At 41.5% G+C, this 20,861-nt stretch overlaps 1 protein-coding gene across 2 annotated transcripts in view; it reads left to right on the forward strand.

The window, feature by feature from the left end:
* amd1 (adenosylmethionine decarboxylase 1) overlaps nt 1–20,256 on the forward strand; it is a 41,030-nt gene extending 20,774 nt beyond the window's left edge. For both annotated transcript variants that reach the window (XM_067985050.1, XM_067985051.1), the window contains exons 2-9: nt 74–160; nt 12,077–12,203; nt 13,514–13,616; nt 15,026–15,068; nt 15,662–15,806; nt 15,896–15,988; nt 17,612–17,767; nt 18,443–20,256. In XM_067985050.1, coding sequence (XP_067841151.1) covers nt 74–160; nt 12,077–12,203; nt 13,514–13,616; nt 15,026–15,068; nt 15,662–15,806; nt 15,896–15,988; nt 17,612–17,767; nt 18,443–18,583 — 895 coding nt within the window. In that variant the 3' untranslated portion in view covers nt 18,584–20,256. The remainder of the gene's footprint in view (nt 1–73; nt 161–12,076; nt 12,204–13,513; nt 13,617–15,025; nt 15,069–15,661; nt 15,807–15,895; nt 15,989–17,611; nt 17,768–18,442) is intronic.
* The last annotated feature ends 605 nt before the right edge of the window (nt 20,257–20,861 follow it).

The following is a 20,861-nucleotide window of genomic DNA, read 5'->3' on the forward strand; positions in this document are numbered from 1 at the left end:
TGGACATTGTGTAACTCCTATAGTACTTTTAGAATCTTTTTCTAAGACTAATGAATGTTTCTCCTTTTTCTAGGTTTGAGTGGGACAAGCTGTTGGAAAATGTGCATTGTTTGATCATAAGTGTGACAAAGACAGACAGGCAGGAAGCCTATATACTCAGGTATTTGAATATTTGATATTTTATACATAACTATTTAGAATTGGATAGGATATATGTTGGATTATCGAACAGATTTTTGTTAGCAGTTTTTAAGATGTGAAACACAGGTGAGGGGGAGAAATTCAAGGACTAGTAGGTCAGTATCATTTTAATACCTTACCTTGATAAATATATTCATTTCTAAAATTAAGCAGCTTAAATGGTTATGTTGCCTGTCATAAATTGGGTTTATTTTAAAATTGAGTTATTGTGTCTGAATAGTAAAAATACTTAAGAATAGGGTAAAATTGGCACAGACCAGCATCAGGTTATTTAGTGCATCATAACTATTTGAATTAGAATCATAGAAGTTTACAACATGGAAACAGGCCCTTTGGCCCTACATGTCCATGTCGCCCAGTTTATACCACTAAGCTAGTCCCAATTGCCTGCACTTGGCCCATATCCCTCTATACCCATCTTACCCATGTAACTGTCCAAATGCTTTTTAAAAGACAAAATTGTACCCGCCTCTACTACTGCCTCTGGCAGCTCGTTCCAGACACTCGCCACCCTTTGAAAAAATTGCCCCTCTGGACCCTTTTGTATCTCTCCCCTCTCACCTTAAATCTATGCCCCCTCGTTATAGACTCCCCTACCTTTGGGAAAAGATTTTGACTATCTACCTTATCTATGCCCCTCATTATTTTATAGACTTCTATAAGATCACCCCTAAACCTCCTACTCTCCAGGAAAAAAAGTCTGTCTATCCAACCTCTCCCTATAAGTCAAACCATCAAGTCCCGGTAGCATCCGAGTAAATCTTTTCTGCACTCTTTCTAGTTTAATAATATCCTTTCTATAATAGGGTGACCAGAACTGTACACAGTATTCCAAGTGTGGCCATACTAATGTCTTGTACAACTTCGACAAGACATCCCAACTCCTGTATTCAATGCCCCTCATTAGACAGACTTTTTTCCCTGGAGAGTAGGAGGTTGAGGGGTGATCTTATACAAGTCTATAAAATAATGAGGGGCATAGATGAGATAGATAGTCAAAATCTTTTCCCAAAGGTAGGGGAGTCTATAACGAGGGGACATAGATTTAAGGTGAGAGGGGAGAGATACAAAAGGGTCCAGAGGGGCAATTTTTTCACTCAAAGGGTGGTGAGTGTCTTGAACGAGCTGCCAGAGGCAGTAGTAGAGGCGGGTACAATTTTGTCTTTTTAAAAAGCATTTGGACAGTTACATGGGTAAGATGGGTATAGAGGGATATGGGCCAAGTGCAGGAAATTGGGACTAGCTTAGTGGTATAAACTGGGTGACATGGATATGTTGTAAACTTCTATGAATGTTCTGACCAATGAAACCAAGCATGCTGAATGCCTTCTTCACCACCCTATCCACCTGTGACTCCACTTTCAAGGAGCTATGAACCTGTACTCCTAGATCTCTTTGTTCTATAACTCTCCCCAACGCCCTACCATTAACGGAGTAGGTCCTGGCCCGATTCGATCTACCAAACTGCATCACCTCACATTTATCTAAATTAAACTCCATCTGCCATTCATCGGCCCACTGGCCCAATTTATCAAGATCCTGTTGCAATCCTAGTTAACCTTCTTCACTGTCCACAATGCCACCAATCTTGGTGTCATCTGCAAACTTACTAACCATGCCTCCTAAATTCTCGTCCAAATCATTAATATAAATAACAAATAACAGCGGACCCAGCACCGATCCCTGAGGCACACCGCTGGTCACAGGCCTCCAGTTTGAAAAACAACCCTCTACAACCACCCTCTGTCTTCTGTCGTCAATCCAATTTTGTATCCAATTGGCTACCTCACCTTGGATCCCGTGAGATTTAACCTTATGTAACAACCTACCATGCGGTACCTTGTCAAAGGCTTTGCTGAAGTCCATGTAGACCACGTCTACTGCACAGCCCTCATCTATCTTCTTGGTTGCCCCTTCAAAAAACTCAATCAAATTTGTGAGACATGATTTTCCTCTCACAAAACCATGCTGACTGTTCCTAATCAGTCCCTGCCTCTCCAAATGCCTGTAGATCCTGTCTCTCAGAATACCCTCTAACAACTTACCCACTACAGATGTCAGGCTCACCGGTCTGTAGTTCCCAGGCTTTTCCCTGCCGCCCTTCTTAAACAAAGGCACAACATTTGCTACCCTCCAATCTTCAGGCACCTCACCTGTAGCTGTCGATGATTCAAATATCTCTGCTAGGGGACCCGCAATTTCCTCCCTAACCTCCCATAACGTCCTGGGATACATTTCATCAGGTCCCGGAGATTTATCTACCTTGATGCGCATTAAGACTTCCAGCACCTCCCTCTCTGTAATATGTACACTCCTCAAGACATCACTATTTATTTCCCCAAGTTCCCTAACATCCATGCCTTTCTCAACCGTAAATACCGATGTGAAATATTCATTTAGGATCTCACCCATCTCTTGTGGTTCCGCACATAGATGACCTTGTTGATCCTTAAGAGGCCCTACTCTCTCCCTAGTTACTCTTTTGCCCTTTATGTATTTGTAGAAGCTCTTTGGATTCTCCTTTGCCTTATCTGCCAAAGCAATCTCATGTCCCCTTTTTGCCTTCCTGATTTCTCTCTTAACTCTACTCCGGCAATCTCTATACTCCAAGGGATCCACTTGATCCCAGCTGTCTATGCATGTCATATGTCTCCTTTTTAACTAGGGCCTCAATCTCCCAAGTCATCCAAGGTTCCCTACCTCTACCAGCCTTGCCCTTCACTTTGTAAGGAATGTGCTTACCCTGAACCCTGGTTAACACACTTTTGAAGGCCTCCCACTTACCAGACGTCCCTTTGCCTGCCAACAGACTCTCCCAATCAACTTCTGAAAGTTCCTGTCTAATACCATCAAAATTGGCCTTTCCCCAATTTAGAATTTTAACTTTTGGGCCAGACCTATCATTCTCCATAGCTATCTTAAAACTAATGGAATTATGATCACTGGTCCCAAAGTGATCCCTCGCTAACACTTCTGTCACCTGCCCGTCCTTATTTCCCAAGAGGAGGTCAAGTTTTGCCCCCTCTCTAGTCGGGCCATCCACATACTGAATGAGAAATTCCTCCTGAATACACTCAACAAATTTCTCTCCATCCAAGCCCCTAATGCTATGGCTGTCCCAGTCAATGTTGGGAAAGTTATAGTCCCCTACTATTACCACCCTATTATTCTTGCAGCTGTCTGTAATCTCCTTACATATTTGCGCCTCAATTTCCCGTTGACTATTTGGGGGTCTGTAGTACAATCCTATCAAAGTGATCTCTCCCTTCTTATTTTTCAGTTCTACCCATATAGACTCAGTGGGCGAACCCTCGGATATATCCCCTCTCACTACTGCCGTGATGTTCTCCCTAATCAAGAACGCAACTCCCCCTCCTCTCTTACCTCCTGCTCTATCTTTCCTATAGCATCTGTACCCTGGAACATTGAGCTGCCCGTCCTGCCCCTCCCTTAGCCATGTTTCAGTAATAGCTATAACATCCCAGTCCCATGTACCCATCCATGCCCTGAGTTCATCTGCCTTGCCCATCAGACTACTTGCATTGAAATAAATGCAGTTTAATCTAGACTTCCCTTGGTCTTTGCCCTGCTTTCTCAGACCATCTGTCTGGTCATGTTTTGTACACTCTCCCTTGCTGCCTTTTGTTTCTGTCACCACTTTACTTCCCACTGACTTCCTGCATCGGTTCCCATCCCCCTGCCACATTAGTTTAAACCCTCCCCAACAGCACTTGCAAACACTCCCCCTAGGACATTGGTTCCAGTCCTGCCCAGATGCAGACCGTCCAATTTGTACTGGTCCCACCTTCCCCAGAACCGGTTCCAATGGCCCAGGAATTTGAATCCCTCCCTCTTGCACCATCTCTCAAGCCACGTATTCATCCTAGCTATCCTGTCATTCCTACTCTGACTAGCCCGTGGCACTGGTAGCAATCCTGAGATTACTATCTTTTGAGGTCCTACTTTTTAGTTTAACTCCTAACTCCCTAAATTCAGCTTGTAGGACCTCATCCCGTTTTTTACCTATATCGTTGGTACCTATATGCACCACGACAGCTGGCTGTTCACCCTCCCCCTCCAGAATGTCCTGCAGCCGCTCCGAGACATCCCTGACCCTTGCACCAGGGAGGCAACATACCATCCTGGGGGTCTCGGTTGTGTCCGCAGAAACGCCTGTGTATTCCCCTTACAATCGAGTCCCCTATCACTAATTAATCCGAAAATTAGGAAGCATGAGATCAGATCACTAATTGGGGAAACATAAATAACTCGTTGCGTTTTAAATACGGGAGAATAGAAGCAAATGAGTGATGCCAACAAGTTTGTAGTTATTCTGCAGTTGGCAATTCTTTGAACTTGGATCATTTGGTGATTTCAATTGGGTATGCTTGAGTTTCAGGATAGTATTGGGAGTATTATTTTATCTGTAGTAGTTGACTGTCAGAAGTGTTTGACACTTCCTAAAAATGTAATATAACTGAGTTTTAAGATTTTTAGATGGGTGGATTTTATCTGAAGTGCTCTTGTTTGATTCCTTGGTTTTATCCCTTCATTTTGAGCATTCAAAATATTGAAGTTTGCACTAAATTGAGGCATGAGCATTTCTCTTAGAGGAAAGTTGGCAGTCTCGATGCTTCAGCACAAGATGAAGGACACTTATTCAGCTTGACACGGCGTAAAGTAACTAGTATGGTGTAAAGTCTAATTTTAAAAAGTGTGCACAAAGGTGCAATCACTTCCACATCCTGGGCACTTCATCAGCTTAAACAGAGCTTATTTAATGAGTTTTGGGTACTCTGAATACATTTAAAATTTCCCATTTGAGAGCCGAGGTCTACTCTTGTAAGCACACACTCCCCTGGCTGCAGTCAGGCAGTATAAACAAGCTGAGCTCAGTCTTTACAGTATAGCTGCAGCCTTTAATTAATTAATAGTTTAATAACTTAAAAATAGGTGACACTTAATTCAGCACTTTAAAAGCTGATTTCTGGTTCAGGCTGATGTTGGCTTATTGTCCAGTATTGTTATGTAATCATTGGCTGACAACTGGATTATTCCCCAAGGGTGCTAGTCAGCATGTCACCTCAACCAATATGTAGACCATTATACACCGTGTTGGTACAGTGAGTGGTGAAAGTGTGGCATTTGTTGAGTAGAGCCAAAGGTCTAACCTGGAGAAGGTATCTGGACTCTGAATGCCTGTGTAATTTTAATACAAATTGGAGAGCTTTTTGATTTATTATTTTTATACAGAAATATAATTTTAAATTGAATGGTTTATGCTGTATAATTTGGCAATACTGGCATCAACACAGTTGAGTTGGGGGGTGGTCAGTTTTTTTTTGTTTGTTCATAGGATGTGGGCAGCGCTGCCAAGGCCAGCATTTATTGCACATCCCTTATTGCCCTTGAGAAGGTGGTGGTGAGCTGCTGCCTTCAACCGCTGCAGTTCATATGAAGGTTCTCCCACGGTGCTGTTAGGAAGGGAGTTCCAGGATTTTGACCCAGCGACGATGAAGGAACGGCGATATGTTTTCAAGTCGGGATGGTGTGTGACTTGGAGGGGAACATGCAGGTGGTGTTCCCATGTGCCTGCTGCCCTTGTCCTTCTAGGTGGTAGAGGTCGCGGGTTTGGGAGGTGCTGTCGAAGGAGCCTTGGCGAGTTGCTGCATTGCATCCTGTGGATGGTACACACTGCAGCCACGGTGTGCCGGAGTGAATGTTTAGGGTGGTGGATGGGGTGCCAATCAAGCGGGCTGCTTTGTCATAGAATCATAGAAAGGTTACAGCATGGAAGGAGGCCATTTGGCCCACCAAGTCCGCGTCGGTTTCCAAGCAAGAGCAATCCAGCTAGTCCCATTCCTCTGCCCTTTCCCCAGTGGCCCTGCAATTTTTTTACGTTCAAGTACTAATCCAGTTCCCATTTGAAGGCCATGATTGAATCCGCCTCCACACCCCCTCGGGCAGTGCATCCCAGATCCTAACCACTCGCCGTGTAAAGTTTTTCTTCATGTCACCTTTGGTTCTTTTTCCTCATGTCACCTTTAGTGTCATAAACACTGTACATTATTAGTAATGGTGTTATTAAACACCGATGGCTTATCCTGATTCCTATTATTTCTCTCTGTCTTGTTATATTTCTCGCTCTCAGTGATCGCCAGGCTGGATAATAACGGTGTCTCAGAATCTTGTGCTGACTCCGCTCTCAGTACAAACCGGTCACTGACTGTTCTGTCCCTGGATAAAAATAATCTGGGAGATTCAGGAGTGAAACTGCTGTCTGCAGCTCTGAGGAACCCGGACCTGATTCCTGTTGTCCTGGATGGTGTCGAGCTTCTTGAGTGTTGGCGCTGCACTCATCCAGGCAAGTGGAGAGTATTCCATCGCACTCCTGACTTGTGCCTTGTAGATGGTGGAAAGGCTTTGGGGAGTCAGGAGGTGAGTCACTTGCCGCAGAATATCCAGCTTCTGACCTGCTCTTGTAGCCACAGTATTTATATGGCTGGTCCAGTTAAGTTTCTGGTCAATGGTGACCCCCCAGGATGTTGATGGGGGATTTGGCGATGGTAATGCCATTGAATGTCATGGGGAGGTGGTTAGACTGACTCTCTTTGGAGACTGTCATTGTCTGGCACGAATGTTACTTGCCACTTATGAGCCCATGCCTGGATGTTGTCCAGGTCTTGCTGCATGCGGGCATGGACTGCTTCATTATCTGAGGGGTTGCGAATGGAACTGAACACTGTGCAATCATCGAACATCCCCATTTCTGACCTTATGATGGAGGGAAGGTCATTGATGAAGCAGCTGAAGATGGTTGTGCCTAGGACACTGTCCTGAGGAACTCCTGCAGCAATTTCCTGGGGCTGAGATGATTGGCCTCCAACAACCACTACCATCTTCCTTTGTGCTAGGTATGACTCCAGCCACTGGAGAGTTTTCCCCCTGATTCCCATTGACTTCGATTTTACTGGGGCTCCTTGGTGCCACACTCGGTCAAATGCTGCCTTGATGTCAAGGGCAGTCACTCTCACCTCACCTCTGGAATTCATCTCTCTTGTCCATGTTTGGACCAAGTCTGTAACATAGTGATATAGACGAAGGATAAGTAACTTTAAAACTCATCCTTTTGCGTAGGGAGAGACAAATTTAGAAGCTCAGAGCTAGACACTTGTGCAAGCATCAGTTGTTACCCCAACTGCTATTAAATGTATTTACAAAATGTACAAGGGATGTATCGTGACATAAAGTACTGCTGGACTATTCTGTTACATTACTGACTGTTACCTAGGAAGTGTTTTGTTCAGAAGTGTTCAAAGAATGAGTTTTCATTTTAGTTGAGATTTTCAATATGCTTTAGTGTGGTTAACCAAATGCTTTTGTTTTACCAACTTTTTTGCTTTAAACCACCAGATGTTTTTGTATTATCTTTAATCATGCAGCAGCCAATATTGATCAGTGTAATATTCAATAAATGACTGCTTTGCTCACCCAAAAGTCCAGTTTTGTTAATGTATGTAGAGAACTCAGTGTGAAATGGTAAATCATGGGGAGTAACACTCATTGGAGTATCAGCACAGAACACCACAAAGCGGAAGGATGTTGGTTCAGCCTTGCCTTTTACTAAGCTCCTGATAACATGGTTACAATGAACCATATGGCAGCTATACATGGAAAATAGCAAGCAGATGAAATGTTGCATTATTTTAATAGATTCTACACAAACCAAATTAAGCGAATATAAATCCAGTTCCACAATATAGTATTTTTTTTCCCCACTGGGTGTCCCCTCCTCCCCAACACATGTGCTGGCTCATACTGGGGTATGATTCCACAGGAACCAGGCATGCACCTTAGTGGCCATTTTTTCATGTGAGTCATTGGCGTCGTGGCTCAACCAGTCTTGTCCTGTCCTTGCCCATTACTCGTGCACGGTCCAGCATTTTTAAGTGGGAACATTTTCTGATTTCTCCTCTTTCCGTGGCCCTCGGACATACTGCATTCCCCCTGCTGCCATACCATGTCAACAGATGCGAAATTGAGTCTGGGAAAATCCTGTTCTATATTTGCCCATTAAGTCATCAAATCAGCTTAGGATTGGTATTTTACGTTTTATTGTACATCGTCCATATATCAACACCTCGCATTTATATAGTGCCTTTGATGTAGTAAAACGTCCCAAGGCACTTCACAGGAGTGTTATCAAACAACATTTGACACCAAGCCACATAAGGAAATATTAGGACAGGTGACCAAAAGCTTGATCAAAGAGATACCTTTTAAGGAATGTCTTGGAGGAGAGAGAGGCGAAGAGGTTTAGGGAGAGAATTCCAGAGCTTAGGGCCTAGGCACTTGAAGGCGTGGTTGCCAATGGTGGAGCGATGAAAATTGGGGATGCACAAGAGGCCAGAATTGGAGGAATGCAGAGATCTCGGAGGGTTGTAGTGCTGGAGCGGGTTACATAGATATTAATACAAGACTCAACAATTTTTGGTAGTAGAATCCCTGGGATGTAAAGAGGAAAAATCAACTACAATTTCTGTTCTTGAAATCAACGCAATGATCACTTCTGGAAAGTACACTTGTAGTCATTAGGCCAGGACAGGGTCAAACAAAAATAAAATGTTAGAAACACTCAAGTCAGGAAGCATCTATAAAGAAAGGAAAATGTTGCAGTAAACAACCTGACAACTACTCGAGGGGTGGCCACTTTAGTGTGAGGTACTGTAGGAGCTGCAGGTGTCTGCATCTTTGCTGCAGCATAAACGATGCTCAGTTTGGGTTCTGTCAGGGCCACTGAGCTCCAGACCTCATTACGGCCTTGGTCCAAACCGGGACAAAAGAGCTGAATTCCAGAGGTGAGGTGAGAGTGACTGCCCTTGACATCAAGGCAGCATTTGACCAAGTGTGGCACCAAGGAGCCCCAGTAAAATTGAAATCAATGGGAATCAGGGGGGAAACTCTCCAGTGGCTGGAGTCATACCTAGCACAAAGGAAGATGGTAGTGGTTGTTGGAGGCCAATCATCTCAGCCTGAGGACATTGCTGCAGGAGTTCCTCAGGACAGTGTCCTAGGCACAACCATCTTCAGCTGCTTCATCAATGACCTTCCCTCCATGAGGTCAGAAATGGGGATGTTCGCTGCTGATTGCACAGTGTTCAGTTCCATTCGCAACACCTCAAATAATGAAGCAGTCCGAGCCCATATGCAGCAAGACCTGGACAACATCCAGGCTTGGGCTCATAAGTGGCAAGTAACATTCGTGCCAGGCAATGACCATCTCCCCTTGAAATTCAACAGCATTACCATCGCTGAGTCCCCCACCATCAATATCCTGGGGGTCACCATTGACCAGAAACTTAACTGGACCAGCCATATAAATACTGTGGCTACAAGAGCAGGTCAGAGGCTGGGTATTCTGCTGCAAGTGACTCACCTCCTGACTCCCCAAAGCCTTTCCACCATCTACAAGGCACAAGTCAGGAGTGTGATGGAATACGCTCCACTTGCCTGGATGAATGCAGCTCGAACAACACTCAAGAAGCTCGACACCATCCAGGACAAAGCAGCCTTCTTGATTGGCACCCCATGCGCCACCCTAAACATTCACTCCCTTCACCACCGGCGCACTGTGGCTGCAGTGTGTACAATCTACAGAATGCACTGCAGCAACTCGCCAAGGCTTCTTCGACAGCACCGCCCAAACCCGTGACCTCTACCACCTAGAAGGACTAGAGCAGCAGGCACATGGGAGCAACACCACCTGCACGTTCCCTTCCAAGTCACACACCATCCCGACTTGAAAATATATCGCCATTCCTTCATGTTCGCTAGGTCAAAATCCTGGAACTCCCTTCCTAACAGCACTGGGAGAATCTTCACGGACTGCAGCGGTTGAAGGCGGCGGCTCACCACCACCTTCTCGAGGGCAATTAGGGATGGGCAATAAATGCCGGCCTCGCCAGCGGCGCCCACATCCCATGAACGAATAAATAAAAAATAAATAAATTGACAGTGCACAAGAATTGTGAAGAAAATGGGATTTTAAAAAAAAGTTTGGCCTGTTGAACTATTATTTAGAAATGATTAGTCAACTCAGATTTTCGTAACATTGTGCAATTAATGGTTTCGGACGGACAATGGAGCAGACCGTTGGTGTAAGATGTAAAGATTGCACGTTGTGGCTGTTTTGTAAACCAGTGCACCTTCTTACACCAGCTTCGCATTGGGATTCATCAATGAGTTGAGTACTGCAAGTGGCAGGTGAAAATTTAACTTGCTAGTGAGGGTAACATTAAAATCTTAAATCCAAAAGCTAAATGAGCATTCCTGTTCGGAGCACAATCTAAATGTAGGGGGTAATAGGGCACTCAGGATTTGAAAGAGAGGAATGTTGTTCATGTTCAATGGAGTTTAGGTATTTCCAAATGTGAGAAGTACTATGGTTATGAAATAATTTAAATTAATGCAATTTTTTAGATGCCAGTTGCATGTATATCTGTCGTAATAGGTGTGTCGACACTTCATTCTTGAGGTTTTAATGGCCTGTAGAAATGTGATGGCTTTACCTTTCAGGTATTTTGAAACTTGATGCATAGCATTGTTTTCTACTTGTCCATCATCTGCAACAAAAATGGATAAGCAATTATCCTATTTGGGAAGGGGAAGAGACTACTGCAGTGGCTCTTAAGAGTTACACACCATACAGGGACCTTGGCAGTGATGTAGTCTTTCCCATTTCTGTGCGTTTATACTCCTTGTTCTAGAAGCTTAAATCCAGTTCCTCCTATCGGCATCCATTCTGTTTTTTGTATTCTTCCTCAATTTTGCACTCTACGGTGCTGACTTATTCTGTAGTAGATGTTAGGCTCTGTGAAGAGGAAGGTAGAAATATCACAGCTGAAACCAGTTAAAATGCCTCAACTGCAATCGCAAAAGAGTAGAACCTTGAATCTTCCTGATCTGTGTGACTTATTTACCTATTGAGTCATTGGAGTTTACGAGGTGTGCTTCAGAGTTTGGGAACAGTTTGTATTTATCAGCTTTGCTTGACGCTAAATACTTCCCAGCAATCAACACCCACGAGAATTCTTCATTGATGACCTATAGCATCCAGTATTGCAGAGCAACAGGACTTGTTGGGGAAAGTAATGTGGATTTGAAGTATTTCTTTCCAGCATTTTCTATGTCTGGGCAGACCGTTAGTGTAAGGTGTAAAGATTGCTTCTAGCTTCTCATGTTGCTACAGGTGGTGAATTGAGTAGAGGTCAGGCTACTCTTAACAATAGTCCAGTATAACACTCGTGCTTGATAATATTGAAGAGATAATGGGCAATATCCTGTAACTTGGACCATGTAACTACTTACAGTAATGTTGGTGTTTTCTGGTTATTCACGTTATTTTACCGTTAAGTCACCGCACTATTAACCGCATGAAACTAGTTTGTGTTGATCCATGCTGACTGAATTAGGTGGTTTACTTTGATACAACAACTAGAATCAACACTCCCATCTCAGCTACTCCAGCAAATACCGGAACAAATTGGTAACTAAGCATCTTCCCTCCATGTTCTTTCAAAGAAGGCTCAAACTCGTAATGTGTACCATCCTTTTTTATTCGTTCATGGGATGTGGGCGTCACTGGTGAAGCCAGCATTTATTGCCCGTCCCTAATTGCCCTTGAGAAGGTGGTGGTGAGCCGCCTTCTACATTACTGCTATGTGCAACAGCAGCAGCTGCCACAGTTCTAAATGTATATTCCAATCTCAATAGAAACTGCTGGTCCATTGTGTAAGCTGCTACTGGAGGTCTGAAAGAATCTTTATCTGGATTTTGATGAGGGGGATAAACTTTTTAATCCTGACCTGTTTTACAGTGAGAGTAGCATGTTTGTCTCCAAGAGACGTTTCATTTTGAAGACATGTGGTACCACCCTCTTACTGCAAGCACTGGAGCCCCTGTTGGAACTTGCTCGTGAATACTGCGGCTTTGATTCCATTCAGGTAACTTTCATCATTCTGTAGGGATGTAGGTTTTGTACCTATGCCATATTTACATTAGGTATAATTAGCAAGTGAATTGTTCCAAGTTAGGGTAGCATTTACAAGTAATTCTGTGAAATGAAAATTATTGGCAATATGATTGCTCTGCATGTACAGAAAGATAGCAATATGAATACCAGTCAAGGTTTGTTTGTAATTTAGTTCTAAAAGTGTGGTATGATTGACTTGCTTCACAATTCAGAGATCCCCACTATAAATCCCAGGCCACTTATCCCCCAAATTTTGAGTGCACTGTCCAAACTCTAAGAGCTCCGGACTAGCCAAGTGTGCTGTTTGAGAGGAGAACTGACACTGGCAAATTCTCAAAAGGTGCGCCACTTGTCTTTTCTTTGTAGGTGGTATTGAAGATGGGTGTGTGTTATCTCAATTTTAAACACTTTTTTACAGGTGACTGGTTATTCTGTTAAATTTAGCACTAGTAGGAACACTAGATTCCTAGCAGTCGGTTTATAGGATCTGACTTATGATGGGTTTGGCTAAAATGCTTAATAATCTTATACAAATAAGTTTAGTCTTTGAAGCAGATTTAATTTTGTGAACTGTAGATTAAAAATAGTTTACAAATCTCTATGCAATAAATAGTAATTTGATTTTAGAAGATTTTTCCATTTTCGGGATGCAGACATCGCTGGCAAGACCAACATTTATTTGCTTTCCCTAGTTGCCCACGATTTGAATGCAACTGAATGGCTTGCTCGGTCATTTCAGAAGGCAGTTAAGTGTCCACCATGTTGGTGTGGGACTGGAGTCACATATAGGCCAGACTGGGTGAGGCTGACAGGTTTCCTTCTCTAAAGGACCTTACTGGACCAGTTGGGTTTTTACAACAATCTGACAGTTTCATGGTCAATTTTACTAGTACCAGCTTTTAATTTCCCAGGTTTTTTTAATCAAATTTCTAAATGTATAATTTTGACTGACTTGTGATGTCTATAAAATGGATCATTGGAAACTTTATGGTTGCAATTACACTTTTGGAACAGATGTGTGGTTGTGAAATTTACTGTTCATAGTGGTATAAATGTTAGCCTGGGAGCTTAGATTTAACTACACTTACTGTGGATTTTGGTTGTTAAAAGCTTTCACTACTAGATCCATTAGCAATTTATTTTACCAGTGTTTGAGAGTGGGTGTGCTGGAAGATCAATACCGACATTTAATTGCTAATTTTGCTAATACTGATCCAGTTATGCTCTAAATTCCATTTAATGGAAAATTTCTCCCCATGTGTCTTTTAATAAACTATACAGGATTTCTTCTATTCCCGCAAAAACTTTGTGAAGCCAGCACATCAGGAATACCCACATAGGAATTTTCAGGAGGAGGTAGAATTTCTGGATATGGTGTTCCCAAGTAAGTTCAGATCAGTAGAAATCGTTTGAGATTCCATTAGTTGCAATACTGATCAATTTTACAATTTTGAATGTGCTGAAGGTGGGGGAAATTATGGTGCTTGGTAACTGTATACTGTACACTTCAGAAAATGAGTCTGTATCAAGTACTCGCAGGGCAGATATAACACAAAACGGATAGTGGAGTTTGCTGCACCCTGCCCCAAACTGCCTCAATCCTAGCCTCGAGCGCAAGTAAATTTCTGTGTTCACCAAGATAATGCACAAAGGCTGAGGGAATTATTGAACACTGGAGGTTGTTGTGTAATGGAGTGCAAGGTAAATAGCATACAACAAGTTGCCATTAGCTTCTTCCTCAATGTCTCCCCTCCTGGAGGTGCTTGGGAGTGGTTCCACAGGGCTGCAGCCTTCTGGTACTTAAGTCATTATTGAGTCTCAACAGTAATATGAAGCTATTTTACCATAAGGGGCATTACAGCTGAGCATGATCCTACCCTCACCTGACCCCCATAGGTACACTTCTGACAGGATTATTATTGTGATTGGGGGAGGATTACTCGAGTCCCTGCCCACAGCAGAGCTAGTGTCGGTTGTACCTTTTTTTTGTGTGAAATGGGGAATGGTAGAACTGGGAAATAATACTTTCCATTTTAAACTCCCAATGTCAGCATCAAGTATTCTAGTGTCAGGGATAGTATGGTTAGATGCAGTGTAAAGTACCTTATGACATCTTTCTACTTCCCACACCAACCATCCTGTGGTCTCTGAGCGATACTTAGAGGGAGTGCTGATTTAGGAACAGATTTGTGCTATGGGCCTATTTCGAGGCCCGTACCCACTAGAAATGCGGCTGGATGGTCTCAGTTCAAGTTTGGTCCTTCTAGCCAGCAGAGGGGTTTTTGTCCAATTGATTTGAACTTAAAAATGAAAGACCAGTGTCTAACCTCCATCCACCCACTTCCCCAACTGCTGCTCCTTCTCCTTCTATCCCTTCACCTGGCTGTGAAAGCCTAACTTCAGCCAGATTCTTGGCTTTTGTGTGAACCATGCACCAATTGCTGCTGAGGACAGATGACTTGTTCCCAAGTCTCTGAACTGAAGCTATATCGCATACAAGATACTCCCATGGACAGTTCTCCTTCCAGGTTCCAACTCTGAGACTTTTTTTGTACTTTGACTCAGCAAGGTGGCTGATTATTTTATATGAAAAGAAGACTACCATGGCCTGTTTGTTCATTATAGCCTACTTCCTTCAAAAATTGAAAATCTTGCTCCAACGTGTAATCACATACTAATCTTGTTTAGAATTTCAGTTTAAAGTATGATTAGCAAAGTAGTTTACTTTTTAAGTCCAAAATCAGATTATTGTAGTGGAATAGTCTCTAACTGCAAATATTTATTCAATACCAGATGGGGCGGCCTATTGCATGGGACGTATGAATTCTGATTGCTGGTAAGATGAAATCTGTTTCTTAATTGTATGTTAGAATAAATGTTTTTGCAAATTTCTTGTAGGGACATGGGATCCAATTAATTTGAAATGCTTTAACTTTTTACCTTTTATCACAGTTGTTTTCAAGAGATACTAAGTTTGGGGGAAATGTCATCAGAGCAAAGAGCAGCACAAAGACAAACTTATCAATAACTTTAATATGGTATTGCATTCTCTTTTTAGTCCCTAGTTAATATGAAGTAACCCTAGGTTAGTTGCAGCTGAAAACATGCTGTCACTAAGATGCCAGGTTCCCAGTTATGGTGCTGGAGGAAAGCACAAGTAGCTGCAGTGCCCAGACTGATGCGGTTTCTTTGCACTTCAGAGATCCAGTTTTCATTTTTAGAACTTGCTGTTAGAAATCAGTTTACTACTATCAACCAGACCGTAGTCACAGTTAATTCTGGGCCTTACAAATCTTAAACACTGGTTCTGGTCGAAGTGGTAGCTTAGTTATTGAGTGCTGTATGAACTGCATTTTGGAATGTACTTTTCAATTGTGAAATATTTAGTTTAAAGGTTTATGCAAATATTTTCATTTATGTTTGATCCAGGTATCTTTACACTCTGGATATGCCAGAGGATAGTGGGATCAAACAGCCGGATCAGACACTAGAGGTTCTGATGAGTGAGCTTGATCCAGCTGTCATGGACCAGTTCTTCATGAAAGATGGTGTTACTGTAAATGATGTCACTCGAGTATGTACTATATTAACTTTGTAAAGTAAAAATAGATCAACTTTTATTTTTAAAGCTATGGAGTCTTAAACATAGCATCTTTTTTTCAGATGAGTGGAATTCGTGACCTGATACCGGGTTCAGTCATTGACGCCACATTGTTCGATCCTTGTGGCTATTCAATGAATGGAATGAAAGTGGATGTAAGTTTGTGCCCTGTCTTTACAAAATGTCTGGTTTCCTATAACCATTTCTTTCTGTCTTCCTTTCTACCCCCAAAAACACAAAAGATACTGGTCTTGTGCTCAGGCTACCCTTTTGTTGGGGCAGCGCTGGCAAAGATAGTCATCTCCAATAGCAGTACTCGTGAATAATCATTCTGCCAGGAGGTATTTGAACAAACCTAAATGAGTGGTGACAGAATGCTGCCAAAATGTTCCTTTTCTGTGCATTCAGGATCAGTAACTTGTATAGCTGGAGAAGGAATGTTAGGATTAAAAATGTCTGGGTATAGATTAGGTATATTCCAAAGTGATAAAATGTGAGCTCACATCTGAATGTCATCAATGTGGAATAATAGATTTTGTGTTGGAAGGGAAGTACTCTACACAGAAATAAGAGTTAGAGGAATCACCCCAGGGATACCTCTGGTGGACCAAAAGTGACATTGGCTGAAGCCCGGGGACAGATTATCTGTTCCTCTTTGGAATAGCGGGGAAATTAAATTGAAATTAAAATGAGGCAAAAAAGACAGTATTGCATTTTGCATTGGTTCAACGATGTATAGTAACATGCAGTGAGAGGTAATGTGTTCAGTCCTGTTCTTAATTCCGTACTCGGTTCTCAATCTGAGCTGTGCTTCACAGAGGTGCAAGTGAAGGCCACAATAATCTTCGCGAGAGGCACATCAGGGAGACTGTCCTCACCAGGTGGCTATTGTGTGTGCTGCCCTGCCAAAGCCGAAGAGGACATTGACAGGTCACGTGATTGTTGCCTTCGTTTATTGTCTAAACACCCTACGGTTGACTGGCAACATCATAGACTAATGAAAATGAGTGCTGGTGTGTGCCATTTGGTTAAGAGAAATGGATTCAGTAAAGATCAATAACACTTAGTTAAGAGTATCTGTAAATAAAGTAGCCATTTCACACATTTTCTAAATGAAGCAAGCTGAGGCTGCTTTTAGATGGGCAGTTGTCATTTGTTCACCAAGATTTACATGCTCGTCCCTAGCGTTTTCTAAAATATTGATCATTTTGGGATGTTTTTCTACTTTAAAGATGCTTGTTGAAAGTTGTTGATGGCCTAGACTGGTGGTTCTTAAAACTTTTTCAGGTTGCAACCCACCAAAAATTTGAGTTTTTCATGCCCCATCAGCTACATGTGTTTTACAAATGAATCTTTTTTTTGGGTGTGGGGAGATGCTTTAATCGACTTCAAAGTAAATGAGCATTCAATCTTAGACCAGAGTGCCTTTTGATCTTGTGGATGGCAAAATTACAAATTGGTCTGATCACTCATAAGATGTGCCTATTTGGGCGCTAGAATACCAGAAAGAAAAGCAGGATTACTTGGTTTGGGGTTCCATTGAATTATTGAAACCTAAAACAGATTTCCCTGCCCCCTCACCATACACCACCTGGACAGATCTTAAATTCCACCAAGGGGTTGCATACTATATCAGAGAACCACTGGTCTAAATAATAAATAATAATATGTATTGATAAGGGTGATGTATTAGCTTTGTTTTTGGAATTTTTTTAATGGCACTGTTAAAACAGCTTGTGACTGACTGAAACACATTATCAAATGCTTTTTCTTTTTAGGGAACTTACTGGACAATTCACATCACCCCAGAACCAGACTTTTCCTATGTTAGTTTTGAGACTAACCTGGCCCAGACTTCTTTCGATGATCTGATCAAAAAAGTTGTAGATGTCTTCAAGCCAGGAAAATTTGTCACAACCCTTTTTGTTAATCAGGTGAGATTCCAGGTCTGTCTGTAAAACCAAGTTTGTAAAGTGTAGATTGCGGGGTGTAGTGGTTATGTGACTGGACCAGTGATCCAGAGACCAGAATTAATAATCCAGAGATCGCGGGTTCACATCCCACCATGGCAGTTTGAGAATTGGAATTTTTTTAAAAAGCTGCTATCCATAAAAACCCAACTGGTTCACTAATGTCCTTTAGGGAAGGAAACCTGCTATCCTTACCTGATCTGGCCTATATGTGATGTCAGTCCCACACAAACTTGGTTGACTCTGAAGTGGCCTAGCAAACCACTCAGTTGTATTGAATTGCTACAACAGGGAAATTTGAGATGGGCATTAAATGCTGACCTTGTCAGCCGTACCCACATCCCAAGAATGAATTTTTTTTAAAACTCTGGCAGTGATTCTTCCAAATATTGCTTCCTACATAAATCTGAGTTGGAGAAAAATTCAGAATTTTTAAGAAGCTCTGGGAAGTTCAAAATCCAAGTCCTCAATTTATCATATTTGATGGCTAATCCATTTTTGTAACTTCTAATTCTTCAGAGTTGCAACTTCTATTTTGTGTTCCTTACTCAACATTTAATTGAACAAAGTTTTGGGTGGATGAAGTTATAAATTGCCAAATGTTCCTCTGATGTAATACGATTCTTTATTTTATTACAGAACTCCAAATGTCGCAGTTCATTTTCTTCTCCCCAGAAAATTGAAGGATTCAAGCGCCTCGATCGCCAGTGTGCCCAGTTTAATGATTACAATTTTGTCTTTACTAGTTATGTCAAGAATTGTCAGCGACTGCAGAGTTGAATATCAAAAATGAAAAAACGCAAAAAGAAAATGTGCAAGGTAAATGGTGGCAGTTCTCTAGTTCAAGGTAGCAAGGGCCAAACTCCACGCTGCCACCATTTTATCAGTTTTGTAGGCCCTATATGTAATCATAATAGATTTGTGTCAAGTTTGAAATGTAAGCGTTATTGTAACAAAGAGTTGGATATCTTGCATGAATGCTCTTTTCTCTGTTTAGGTATGCTAGGCCATTCTTGCTGTGATATTGAAGTGCATGTAGAACAGTTCAGTGCTTATTGTTTACAGTTATATAACACTTGCAAAGTTAGAAATGTGCAGTATGTAGGTTTTCTACAAGTGACGTCAAAAATTCTCCACAGACAAGGTTTTCGTCCTCATTAGGTGTGAGCCCTGGCATATTTGGAGCAGTTTGTTCACTTTCCTTTCAGTCAAATTTCCTTAAAGAATAGAGTTCTTCAATAAATTTCTAGGTATCGATCAACTTCCCAGATGCCCAGCCTGCACTGGGATAGCTTGTCAGGCGTTTGATCGAACTCTTAGTGTGGCTGGTAGATTTTTGTGGTGAGATTCTTGTATAATTATATCTCTTTACCTAAACGTGGGATTCAAGCAGACAAACTTTTGCAAATTCCATATGAATTCATTATTAAAACAGCTTTGGGATAATTGGCTGAAAAAACTGTTGAATATTCTAGTTTAAACATGCCAGGGATCACTCCAAATCTTTTTGTATGATCTGCCCATTTAAAGGTGAACAGGTAGTGTACACACTAATAGTTCAGTTGTAATTTTTTTGTTTAAGCAGCAACTGCTTCGGTTCAGATATTAAACAATCCTGACACCATGTCTATTCTCTCCTGTATCACATGGTGGTAAAACTAGTGTTAATAAATTGTTAGGAATATGCACCAATAGTATGGACACAGATAGCAAAAGACATGTCAACATGGCAAAATCAGAGTAAAATGTGGTATAATTGTAGGTGCTTGAAATCAAAATAAGATGGTTTGGGCTAATTGCTAATGATTTTCTGGAGATTTGGGTTGACTTATAGCATGATGTTCTTATGAACGTCAGTAAGCATACATGTGATGTGACATTTGTCCTGTAAATGTTTGAGCAGTGCAACTTTAGTTTCCTTGGAACAGTTTATAATCTTTTAAAATCTGGTTGTTGGTTAAGTGGTTGGTATATTTGCCACATTTTCATTAATTGGTGAGGTTCCAGTTTAAAAACTAAACTTTATTTGCAATAGTTTACAAGGGCATTGAAAGAAATAACCCATAAAGGCTGTGAGCTCTTTTGTGGACCAATCATTTTTTAAAATAAAAGACTTTGAAGAAATACAATCTTAAGGGGTTGTGAGCATACCTACAATTCTTCAGTTATCAAACTGTTCTATTCCATTTTAGAATGGATTGAGCTGTTGTATACATTATGCAGTTAGCTAAAACAATTACACTATTTTTGAAAAATGTAATTTGATTAATGATTAGCAACCTTTACTGTGAAAGATGAGGATATTTGCTCATTGGTGCTTTTAATTGTACCAGTTGAGGGGAAATTTTGGCGCCATTAAAACTTTTAAGCCAAGTTGTTTAAATATTTTAATTCAAGTTCTGAAATCTTTTATCTGTACTGCAAGATGCTTCAATAAAATACGATTTATGGAATCTGTTAATTTCATCCATGTCTGCTTCGACTGTTACCTATTCAGTGAGCAGTGTGTGTCCAGTATTTATCTCCCAGTGCAGTCGTACCACACCAACCTCCATGTCAGTCTATTGCTCCACATGGTCAATGTGAAATGAAAACAGAAAAATGTTGGAAATGTGCAGGTCAGCCAGCATCAGTAAAAGAATAAAGACTGGTTAATGAGATGGTGTTTGGAATGTAGAATATTTAAATTTCTTGTCGTCATTTAGATTTGTTGGTACTTTTTCCCTTTCAGCAATGATTAGCCTTCATTTGGAATGAGTGAGCTGGGTACAATTCTTCTACCAAACCCAGACGGGTATTTTATGTACATTTTACACTTGAGAAACGTGCAGAATCTTACTTACCACACAGCCAAATGCATTACAATCTAAACGTCTCTAATTAATGGAATGAAATTAAAAATGCTACTGGTCCTTCATCTCCACCTGCAACAAAGAATTGGAGGTGTTAGTCATCGTTTTAGTGGTAGGGAATTGATCAATTTTCACAGTCTACCTTTTGTAAGGACATAACCACAGCACACTATATTGAAGACCTCATTCTTCCACCTCATGATTGT

The sequence above is a fragment of the Heptranchias perlo genome, chromosome 5 (genome assembly GCF_035084215.1).
Source record: "Heptranchias perlo isolate sHepPer1 chromosome 5, sHepPer1.hap1, whole genome shotgun sequence".
NCBI classification, from domain to species: Eukaryota; Metazoa; Chordata; class Chondrichthyes; order Hexanchiformes; family Hexanchidae; genus Heptranchias; species Heptranchias perlo.